The sequence below is a fragment of the Octopus bimaculoides genome, chromosome 22 (assembly GCF_046866305.1).
Source record: "Octopus bimaculoides isolate indiv1 chromosome 22, ASM4686630v1, whole genome shotgun sequence".
Lineage (NCBI taxonomy): Eukaryota > Metazoa > Mollusca > Cephalopoda > Octopoda > Octopodidae > Octopus > Octopus bimaculoides.
In genome coordinates this window covers 38,205,730-38,217,593 of record NC_142949.1, presented here as the reverse complement: position 1 = coordinate 38,217,593, position 11,864 = coordinate 38,205,730, and the positions used below count along the sequence as shown (strand labels likewise).

At 38.3% G+C, this 11,864-nt stretch overlaps 2 protein-coding genes across 3 annotated transcripts in view; one reads left to right on the top strand and one right to left on the bottom strand.

Annotated features, from left to right (window-relative positions):
• Positions 1-871: 871 nt before the first annotated feature.
• LOC106879020 (chromatin modification-related protein MEAF6) lies at positions 872-5,974 on the top strand. The gene is made up of 7 exons (XM_014928423.3): positions 872-1,011; positions 2,605-2,720; positions 3,525-3,612; positions 4,305-4,338; positions 4,611-4,812; positions 5,182-5,212; positions 5,322-5,974. Exons 1-7 carry the CDS (start codon positions 931-933, stop codon positions 5,331-5,333), a joined length of 564 nt encoding a protein of 187 aa, XP_014783909.1. The 5' UTR covers positions 872-930; the 3' UTR covers positions 5,334-5,974.
• Positions 5,975-6,491: 517 nt separating this feature from the next.
• LOC106879019 (uncharacterized) overlaps positions 6,492-11,864 on the bottom strand; it is a 13,730-nt gene continuing 8,357 nt past the window's right edge. Inside the window, exon 8 of one of the 2 annotated variants that reach the window (XM_089339642.1) lies at positions 6,492-6,830. In XM_089339642.1, coding sequence (XP_089195768.1) covers positions 6,596-6,830 — 235 coding nt within the window. In that variant the 3' untranslated portion in view covers positions 6,492-6,595. Of the gene's footprint in view, positions 6,831-10,996; positions 11,356-11,864 lie in introns of those variants that run through there. The other variant, XM_089339644.1, reaches the window with a different exon arrangement.

Here is an 11,864-nt window from a genome sequence, read left to right as displayed (position 1 = left end):
CAGTTAGGTGTCTTGGTGAGGTCCTGCGAGCAATGGCCGGCATATTAGAGCGAGAAAAACGGAAAACAGGTACCGGACTCAGGTGAAAAGAGACGAAATCATCGAAGTCATTAAAGGTGAGGGGAAAATCATCTTCTCGTAAAAGACCACGAACTGTACCAGACACTGAACACAAGGAGGGTGGAGGTTGGGAAAGACAAATAAACCCCACCACCACCAAAAAAAGATATCCATTCTGCTGTAATTTTCTATATTCTTGTGCATTAATGTAATGCTCGCATTACTTAAATAAATGGAGTAGCATGAAACGAGCGTACTACAATAACCTTTAAAATCCGTGTTGCTTTTACTGATTTTTGATCACCTTGTTTTTGGAATTGTTTTGGATAATACCATACTATATTCTGGTGCCTAAACGTAAGTACCACATTCAATTTCGAATCTAAATCTTTTACATATATATACATACATACATACATATATATACTACTTCCATGCCCTCTATTTCTCTACGTCTTTGAGTGTCTCTTCTTTGCGGTTTCCTTACAAAGTGTTTCACTAAAATTAGCTGATGAGGTTTAATACCATAGAAACATGATCTTTGCTGTCTCTCGTACTATTAAATATCAATTTCATTCCCAGTCCGCACTGCATTCTATATCTAATTAACCTAAATAAAGCCTTGTCTACCGTGTTTTCTAGGACAACATTAGTCACTGGGATAATTATTTGTCAACATCACTAAGAGCGGAATTTTAATCAATTAAAATACCTCGGTTCGCTATTAAGCACCCAGCTGCGATAGTTTGCTGGTAAACTGAAGTAGCCTAACAGTAGCCAATCAAAATGTCAGTGTTATATACTCAGTCATGCAATCGACCAATCAGAATCGTCGTACTAAACACGCTGTCGTTGTTTTTCTCTCTAAACATGGCGAGCCAACGCCAGATAGCTACTCTGGATACCCGAACCGAATTGGCTGAACTTGTTCGACGAAGGACAGAAATCGCGGTAAGAATCGCATTAAGAGGAAGCACAATTCAATTTGTGATTACGTCATCTATTTGTGTTTTGTTTATTAAATGTTTTAATGCTAAAGATAAATGTTTATTTGTGAAATGAAACCGATTTCCTCCATCTTGGCGGGAGGCTTTATTATTTCTCATTGACCAGCCGCTCCCTTTTTCTCTCTGACCTCATTCTGTTTATATGTCTCTTTCATCTCTCTCCGCATACTTCTCTCTTTTCTAATCACAGCTGTTGTTGTTCTTTAGTCCTCCCCACCCCTGCGAATTACTCAAAATCGAGGGCAATCCAACCGTGACTAACCCGTTTTCCCCCTTTTTCATTAAGTAATGTACATTACTCATTATCCAATGTGTTCGTCCTTTAGTATTGTTGTTGTTTAGCCACAGGTCAGAGCAGCCTGATCGAGTGGATCTGTTGTTATCAGAGGCATTCTGGCCGTGACCATCTCGTTTTATTAATTTCATAGACTACATTATCCAACGTATTATTCTCCGTTATTGTTTAACACCAGGTTTGCTGTCCTAAGCAGGCCACCGATCATACTCAACCCAGTCGTGACCATCTTAGCATCTTGCCGTTCCTTTACCTCAAATTAAATTATTCGATTGCTCTTCCATTATTTTGATTTTTTTAAAAAAGTCTTTATAAAGCGTTAGATGGTGATTTAGCTGCTATTTCTTCTACCGCTTCAAACGACCACATTGTCGTGATGACCTACTTAACTCACATGTGTTAATGTTATTGTTTTAGTCGCTTCAAACAGATCTATGAACAGAGGCGATCTAGCCGTGACTCTCATCTTTTATTTTCATACGATATTTTTCTTTTCTTTTTTATTAATTCATTGTGTGCTGCGGCCTTGCTAGGGTTCCGCCTTCAAGGATCCAAAGGAATCAATCGATTAGAGCGATCTGGATCCTTTGTTTTCAATTTGTATCGATTTATATTTCTATTGATTGGCTAGGTTGCCTTTTCGAGGTGACACCGTTTTTTGTAATCGAGGTTGGTTTGTCAAACACTTAACATAAACACACGCACAACCCTAACCGCACCAACCCACCCATCCACCTACCTACGAAAAATTTGTTGAAATATTTTGTGTATTGTAGAAATATAAGCGGTTCATTGCACATACCGTGTGGTAAGAATCTTGCTTCCCAACAACCTGGTTCAAGGTTCAGTCCCATTGCGTGACGCCTTGAGCGTCTTCTACTATAGCCTCGGGCCGTGGATTTGGTAGACGGAAACTGAAAAAAAACTCATCGTATATATATATATATATATATATATATATATATATGTGTGTGTGTGTGTGTGTGTGTGTGTGTCTGTGTGTGTGTTTTTGTCCCCCACCATCGCTTGACAACCGATGTTGCTGTGTTTACGTCTCCGTAACTTAGAGGTGCCATGCAGTGGGACTGAACTTGTAACCATGTGGTTGGGATGGAAGCTTGTTATCACACAACCACACCTGCACTTGCTTTTTTAAAATTTTTTTATTTTTATTTTGTCTCTTTCTATTTGATAAATTTCCTGTTTTTTTCTTTTCTTTTATAATTATTTCTATATTTCCAGGAGACTTTGGCCAATTTAGAAAGACAGATTTATGCATTTGAAGGCAGCTACTTAGAAGACACTCAGTTGTATGGAAACATAATTAAAGGCTGGGATCGTTATCTGACCAACAACAAGTGAGTTGATACAGTTCTGTATTTGAGAGATGCGGAATTATGTATATTGTTTACATTATTTACATTTGACGGATATTTGTCCTCATCTAGTTTGTTGTGTCACCCATTCTGTGTGGAAAGACAGAATGCGTGACAAAAACAACTGACAAATATACTAATGGGAAAACGGATGTTAAATGGTGATGGTGATGATGATGATGGTGACAAACAGTGTATTTTATGAGAAATGTGGTAACAGATGAGCTAAAGTAAGTGAAATTCATAAAGTAACATAAATTATTTTGATGTAAAGAAGAGAAGTCAAATGTTTCCTGACAGAACCCCGTGACAAAATGTTTACAGCTTGAAATATTGGGTTTCCTTTCTTTATGGCAAACTGATTTATTCCATTTGGTGTAGTTTTTTTTGTATTGTAGAATGGCATTGATCTGCAATGGAATGGAACGTAAACAATGAAATGGACGAACTGACATTGAGTGGGAATGAGCTAAACCTATCCTAATCGCAACCTTCCATCTTAATAAGCAAAAAGGACACATCAGATAATGTAGTCCTAGATACACAGTGGCAGCGCTTGACTGATGTTTTATTTTATTGATCCTGGTGGGATGAAACACAAAGTTAGCCTTTATAGAATTGGAACTCACAATCTAAAGAGTTAGAATCACAAAGCATTTTATCCAACTTTTTAACAATGCTGCCATAATAATAAATGAAACATTTTTTTTTTTCCTCTGATTGATGATCAATAAATCAAGAAAAATTTTTCTTAAATCTATCAATTTGAGTGATTTCTACTTTCAGAAATACCAACAGCAAAGCGGATAAACGGAATCGAAAATTCAAAGAAGCTGATCGATTATTTTCCAAATCTTCAGTAACTTCTGCCGTGGTGAGTCTAACTTTAGGTCTTTTTTTTAGTAAAGCTGTTAAGTTTTCTTCTTTATTTCCTAATCACATGGTTTCAGTCTCAGGCCGACAGTGCAGCCCCTTGCATGTCCCCTAAGTTCACTGTCATCAGTTCACCTCTTTTGGCATAATTTTTCAACTTCAGTTTTTCTCTCATTTTTTTTTTTTTTCTTTTTCAATAAAATAGTTTTTTAACTATTAATGGTGAGGTACTATGGATATATTTTCTTGGTAAATTTACCTCGTGGTGAACTTTTCTCACGGTGAATTGATGGTGGTGAACTTACCTGTAATCAGTACCTTGAATAAGTGTCTTTTATTATAGATCCTGGCCAAGCAAAGCCTTGTGAGTGAGTGGCTTTGACAGGTGACAGAAGGAACTTGTCAGGTGCATAGGTGTGTGCAGATGTCTTGACATTGCATTTGTTGTTGTAAACAAGTATCACTGTTGTACAAGTAGTGTCCTTCCTTGCCAATTCTCGATGAGGATGTCTAAACCTGGGAAGTGTCAAGGTGAACCCTCAGCATATGAGATGAGTAGACTGGCTTGAGGACAACTTCCTGTCTTCATCTGAATCTCGTCACAGAAATAAAGGGACGTGGCCATGGCCCTTCTCTCTCTGATTAAGTGTTAAAAAAAAAAAACATCACATTTTCCTCAATTTGTCTTTTCAGGCTGTGAGTGGAATTGCAGACAACTCTGAAAAACGTGAGTATTTAACTCTTTGACACTTTGTGGCACTGACTCTGTGTGTGTGTGTGTGTGTGCTTATTTGTATGCTAAAAGATTAAGCAGATTGATTAAAAACAATGATAATAATTAAGCCTTACATTTGATGGAACAATGTGAATGCTGAAAGGTTTAAGAATTGGTTGAGGCAGAGGGAAGGTTGGGAAGATTTTTATATGTGTTTGTTTATGTTTGTTTTCTGTTGTTTCTCATTATTTGTTGTCATTGGTGACATCTCTGTCTGTCTGCAGGGGAAGCTGCAAGTCCGACGTCAGAAGCAACGAATGCCGGCAGTCAACCAGAAACAAACAACAACGATTCTTCCACCCCTAATGGACAGCTAACGATGACCAACAACAGCACGACCAATCACTCTTCGGCACAGAACCATTCCGGGAAGGTCACCAAAAGTACGATAAGACACAAAAAAGGGAAAGCAAAATCAAGGCACAAGTAAATAACGGCCCTTTTCTCTTCTTTTGCGCCATGGGTCCTTCGCCATCTAGGATGTATGTCTGCCCTTACTTTTTAGAGCATAAGGAGTGATTAGACTGACTCCCTCCAAATATTTACTTTATCAACTATGGAAGGATGAAAGGCAAAATGGATTTGGATAGGATTCTTATATAATACATGATTAATTCAAAACAATGTGGATAAGCAAGCATTACATTTTAACAGGGTTATCTAAATGTTAAAGGAACAAAGAACCCACTGGTCATACCCATTCCCCTCTAAGTTACTGGTTTTGTGCCTAATTAGAAACAATTGTTTTTGTTGCTATATTCTAAGATTAATCTGATTTCTGCCTTTTTCTTTCAGAATGGAAGCTAAACTACGCAAAGCCAAAGAGGTGAGTTTATGACAGTTTCCTTTCTCAGAGTCATTGGGTTGTTGGAATATTTCCTGAATTCTGAATATATATGTATATAGTTTGATATGGTTTATTTTTGTATTTTCAGGGTGCTGAATGATTAGAGATTGATCAGTATTGAACTTTATGGGAAGAAGATGGAGAAGAAATGTGGGAAAGAAAAGGGGATTACCTGTTTTAAAAAAAACATTTTGGACACTGTTAAATATTGGAGCAAGCCTGAGGAATGTTATGTATGTGTGTGTGTATCCATACATATACATATGTATATATATATATATATATATATATATATATATATATGTGTGTATATATATATATATATATATATATATATGTATATATATGTATATATATATAGTCACACACACACACACACATAATCAATAGCGATTTGCTCTACGTCATCATCCTGAGGTACATGTACCCAAGAGATGTTTGGTACTTGCTTGTGAAACTTTCAACCAGAATCCAGTGCAAGCCAAACTAAACACGATCTAACCCAACCGAATACAGCACCGAACAACTGCCCCACCAACATCTCAAAATAACAAAGATAAACAAAATCCCAAGGGAAACATACATGCATACACACACATATATATATATATACATGTTTATATATATATATATATATATATATATGTACAGGTGTGTGTGTGTGTATGTATATGTTTATGTTTGTATACATGTGTGCAGAAGACTGTTGTTTCTAGAGTCGTTGCCATTCCCTGCTGATAATCTTCCTTCATTCAAGTCACAAAAATACGGTAAAAATATATCAAAATTAAGAAGAAAAAAAATCCACTAAAACAGGCATCTCAATGTTTGGTAAATACAAACACTCATATACATTACATATGTATACATACATCTATATATGTACATACACATTCATATATAATATGTATATATAAATACGCACACACGTATATATATATATATATACACACTTAATATACATGTGTAGATGTGCATACACATGTAATTACTTTAAAAATTTTTTAATTGTAAATATTTCACCATTCCTTCCTTTTTTTTAATTGTTTCTTTTTGTCCTATTTTTTTGCCAATAAATTTTTTGGCCGTGGAATATTGTTCTGCTTTTGTTTTTCTCAATGCAACAATTTTTGTTATTTTCATCATTAATATTGATTAAGGCAGCAAGCTTAACCACACTGCTAAGCTTTGGTCAAAATGATAAAAAAAGAAAAAAATTACAAAATGGTATCAAAAAGCAAAATAAAAAAGATTAAAGTTTATTTTTTAATAATTTATTTAATTATTAATTATTAATTTTATTAATCAACCAATTACTTCTCTTCAACGACCAGTACATCTCAACATTTTAATAGTAGGTGACTATCTTCTTGTTGTGACGTAGGGTGGTGGGCGCCGGAAAGGAGCTGAATTTGGATTCTCTGGGAAGTTCATTCCAACATGGAGAGTATTATTAAGTGATGTTATTATGCGGATAGCCATGTAATGCAGGAACTCTTCCTTAGTGTAATTAAGGCCTTCAGGTGACATGACATTTTGGAGGGATTCTGCTTCTTTCTGATATTGTATAAGGATGGCACTGGCCTCTGACTCAGCTCTGAAGAACAACAAAAGGAAGGATATTGGTGAGAATTTGATGGTGGTGGGCAAGGCAGTATTAGTAATAGCAAAGCGGTGGTAGTAGTGATGATTGTGGTGGTGGTGATGGTAGTAGTTGTAGTAACAGATAAAAGAAGTGGTTGTAACAGATGTAGTCAAGGTAGTTGTGAGAATGAAGACTGGACACACATATCTATGTGTATAAAATGTGTGCATGTATGTCTTCCCGTTCTGATATTGCTAGATTGTAGTAAACGAGCATCCCTGTCATACAAGCAGTGCCATTCGTTTCCAAAGTTCTGCAAAAACTTGTCTAGCCATGGAGGGGAATATATCACCTTGCTTGAAAACAGGTGAGGGTTGATGACATGAAAGGCATCCAGCCATAGAAAATCTGCTTTACGAAAACCCATCCATCCATGCAAACATAGAGAAGCTGGCATAAAGATGATGATGGTAATCTTCACTACTTCTGGCAGAATTTCTTTGAGATCTCTCACAGAAACTAAGGTTCAAAAGGAACTCTGATTGGGAAACACTCTCCTTATTTCTACTCTAGGCACAAGGCCTTGAAAATTTTGGGGGGAAGGGGGCCAGTCGCTTACATTAACCCCAGCATGTAACTGGTACTTATTTCATGATTCCTTTGTTATTGCTTGGTTTGGGTTTAAAAGGTCAGAGTAGACTAAACCTTTCATATCCCACCAAACAAATAACAACACCTTACATGGGTGAAGACCTTCTTTAGCCTGGGGTGCTGGTGTTTCTCCTTTCTCTACCCACTGTCTTCACTGCTTGACATTTTTATAGAGAACTCACTTCTCGTCACCAGTCATTATTCGGTCAAAAAATGGTTCATTTGTGAGACATGACAGCAAAGAAGAGCACATATTCACTCTCTGTGCGCGATTAGATTTGGAAAGTTTGTGAAGAACCCATTGTCCCAGTTTGCTGACTTTTCTGATGGTACCTAAGAGTCGATGAATGGTTAAATGATTGAATCCAAGCTTCTCTGCTAGTTCCTTAACATTTATGGTGGGATTTTGTTTCACCAGGGTTTGCAGGGCATCTTTGTTGAGCTCTACAGACCTTCCAGGACAAGGCTCATCTTCTAGGCTGTAGTTTTTGGCTCGGAATTTCTGGAGCCACCATTGACGCTGGCTTACTCTTGTCTGATCCCCATTTACTGCATTAATATTCCTCACACTTTCCATTGCGCTGTTGCTTTTATTGAATTCATAAAACAAAATATGCCAAATATATTCCTTAGTCACTTCCATTAAAATTTTGAAAAAATAACTGTTAAAATCAAACTGCACTCTTCAAAACTTGCACTAAGAATAATTACAAGGCAAAATTACTACCTGTTTTTATAGCAAGTTGATGCATGCAGTTTCACCTGTACCCCTCTGACTTTTAGTTCATGCAATTGAAAAAAACCACATTGTTAATGGGATGATCCAGTATATGGAGAAAGCCTTTGACAGGGTCCCCCGATCCCTTATCTGGTGGTCAATGAGGAAACTTGGGATAGAAGAATGGCTAGTGAGAGCTGTGCGAGCCATGTACAGAGATGCGGCCAGTAAGGTGAGGGTTGGAAATGAGTACAGCAATGAATTCCGGGTAGAGGTAGGGGTCCACCAAGGTTCCGTCCTCAGCCCCCTATTATTTACCATAGTCCTCCAGGCAATCACAGAGGAGTTCAAGACAGGTTGCCCCTGGGAGCTCCTCTATGCTGATGACCTTGCCCTAATTGCGGAGTCACTATCAGAACTAGAGGAGAAGTTTCAGGTGTGGAAGCAAGGTCTAGAATTGAAGGGCCTTAGAGTCAACCTAGCTAAAACCAAAATCCTAATAAGTAGGAAGGTAGATAAAACACAAACCCCTTCAGGTAGATGGCCCTGCTCAGTATGTAGAAAAGGAGTAGGTAGTAACTCTATAAGATGTACCCGGTGCAAGCTATGGACACATAAGAGGTGCAGCAACATCAAAGGCAGGTTAACTAGCAAGTTAGTTTTTGTTTGTGGCAGATGTTCAGGTGCAATAAAGACTGCAAACAAACAGGAAACAACTTCTATCTCATTCCAGGGTGAAAAACTAGAGGTAGTCGATAGCTTCCGCTATCTGGGCGACCAAGTTAGTAGTGGGGGTGGGTGCGCTGAAAGTGTAGCTGCTAGAATAAGAATAGCCTGGGCAAAGTTTAGAGAGCTCTTACCCCTGCTGGCGACAAAGGGACTCTCACTCAGAGTAAAAGGCAGACTGTATGACGCATGCGTACGAACAACCATGCTACATGGCAGTGAAACATGGGCTGTAACTGCTGAGGACATACGTAAGCTCGCAAGGAATGAAGCCAGTATGCTCCGTTGGATGTGTAATGTCAATGTGAATACCCGTCAGAGTGTAAGTATCTTGAGAGAAAAGCTGAACATTAGAAGCATCAGTTGTGGCGTGCAAGAGAGACGATTGCGCTGGTATGGACATGTGGTGAGAATGGAGGAGGATAGCTGCGTGAAAAAGTGCCACACCCTAACAGTTGAGGGAACCCGTGGAAGAGGTAGGCCCAGGAAGACCTGGGCTGAGGTGGTGAGGCAAGACCTTCGTACATTGGGCCTCACCGAGGCGATGACTATGGACCGAGACCTTTGGAAATTGGCTGTGCGTGAGAAGACCCGGCAAGCCAAGTAAGATCGTTGCCAGTGCCCCTGGACTGGTTCTTGTGCGGGTGGCATATGAGATGCACCATTTTGAGCGTGGCCGTTGCCAGTACCGCCTGACTGGCTCCTGTAGGATTTTCGAGCGAGATCGTTGCCAGTGCCCCTGGACTGGCTTGTGCGGGTGGCACATAAAAGACACCATTTCGAGCGTGGCCGTTTTCGTGCGGGTGACACGTAAAAGCACCCACTACACTCTCTGAGTGGTTGGCGTTAGGAAGGGCATCCAGCTGTAGAAACTCTGCCAAATCAGACTGGAGCCTGGTGTTGCCATCCGGTTTCACCAGTCCTCAGTCAAATCGTCCAACCCATGCTAGCATGGAAAGCGGACGTTAAACGATGATGATGATGATGATATATAGCACTTGACCTTTTATATGGCTTCTAAATATCTGGAATTTCTAGAAATCTGGAAATATCATGCAATTCCATGCAAATATACTGTATCTTGTATTTAGTAAAAAAAAAATTGTTTTTGAAGTGGATTGATAGAGATTAAAGATTGTCTATTTTTGAATTACATTAATTTGTGCCTGCATCAGTCAACTAAAATCATGCTCTTTATTTTTCTTCATTCAATTTTCACTCATTAACCATTCTGCTATTTGCATGGAAAAGTGTGTTATATATTTTACAAAATTTTAAGTGAATTAATTATATCAAACAGTTTCTGCTTTAAAAAAACGTATTAATTTCAATCTGTTAAATACAACTTTTCAAAATTTTTTATTTTCCATAATTTATTTTGTATTCTAGGTATGTACTTAGACTGTCCTCTGACAACCAGAAAATCCAAATATCTGGGATACCTCTAGTCCCAGGCTTCCTGGATTGTTTGCCTGGTACTGTACATGCACATGCGCGCACGCACGCACACACACACACACATGCATGACGGGTTTCTTTCAGTTTCCATTTACCAAAGACACTCACATGGATTTGGTTGTCCTGAGACTATAGAAGACTCTTCCCCCAAGGTGCCACACAGCAGGATTGAATATTCAGCCATGAGTTTGCAAAGCAAGTTTCTTACCACAAGGCCATGTTAGCACCTATAAGCGTATATTCACAAGTACAAACCCATGCCAGCATTAAAACCAGATGTTGCTGTTGTTAATGATGATGTCGATGGTGATGACAGCAACGATGACAATGATGGTGATGATGAAACGCACATGCATATATATAAATGCACACAAAAACATATTATGCACATACATATACTGGGTTTCCTGCAGTTTCTATTTACCAAATTCTCTCAAGTTATTGGTTGTCCTGGGGGGGGGGGGGGGGGGGGGGTCAAAGAAGACATTAGCCCAAAGTGCCATGCAGTAGGACTCGCAACCACATGAGTGTGAAGCAAGACTTCTTAAGCACATGGCCAAACCTGCCCCATGATGGCAAATAAATAATTTAAAATAAAATAAAATAAAATAATGTAATCAAAAAATTTTTTAATAATTAGAGTAAAATTTATTTAATTTCTTATAAATTTCATGGTAATTAATAGTTTAATTAACTAACCAATTATTTCTCCTCTACAACCAGTATGCCTCAATATTTTAATCATAAGAGACTATTTTTTATTGTATTGGAGGTGGTAGGACCCTAAACGGAATCAAATTTGGATTTTCTGGCAGATTCATTCCAACATGGAGAGGACTGTTAAGTGATGAGATTATGCGGATAGCCATATATTGCAGGAACCCTTCGTTAGTGTAATTAAGGCCTTCAGATGACAAGACATTTTGGAGAGATTCTGCTTCTTTCTGATATTGTATAATGATGGCACTGGCCTCTGCCTCAGCTCTGAAGAACAACAAAAAGAAGGATATTGATCAGAATTTGATGGTGGTGGTGGTGGTGCTGCTGCTGAAAGTCATATTAGTATTAGTACCAGCGGGGAAGGTAAGGTTGTGTCAGTGATTGTGGAGGTGGCAGTGGTGAAATCAGTAGTAGTAGTAGCAGTAGTAATAAACAACAACAACAACAGCAATGAGTGATGATGGCAACAATGACAATAAAGATAATGATGACAACAAAATGATAATAAAAATGATGATGACGATGACGACAATAACAAAGATGATGATGATGTTGACAGCAACAATAAAGATGATGATGACAAAGATGTTGACAACAACAATGACGACGATAAAGCTAACAAAGATGATGACTGCTGACGATGAAGATGACTACAATAATGAAAGTGCTGATTATAGTGACATTGGTGATGACGATGACAAGAGTAATAACAATGACGAAGATGATGATGACAGTGATGGGACACGACAGTAATGTTAGTAGTAGTAGTAGTA

What these genes read in the sequence shown, in the direction of transcription:
- LOC106879020 (XM_014928423.3), top strand. Translation starts at nt 931, where the DNA reads ATGGCGAGCCAACGCCAGATAGCTACTCTGGATACCCGAACCGAATTG. An exon ending in GACGAAGGACAGAAATCGCG is followed by an intron (nt 1,012 to 2,604) that starts GTAAGAATCGCA and finishes CTATATTTCCAG; the next exon opens with GAGACTTTGGCCAATTTAGA. An exon ending in AAAGCAAAATCAAGGCACAA is followed by an intron (nt 4,813 to 5,181) that starts GTAAATAACGGC and finishes TTTTTCTTTCAG; the next exon opens with AATGGAAGCTAAACTACGCA.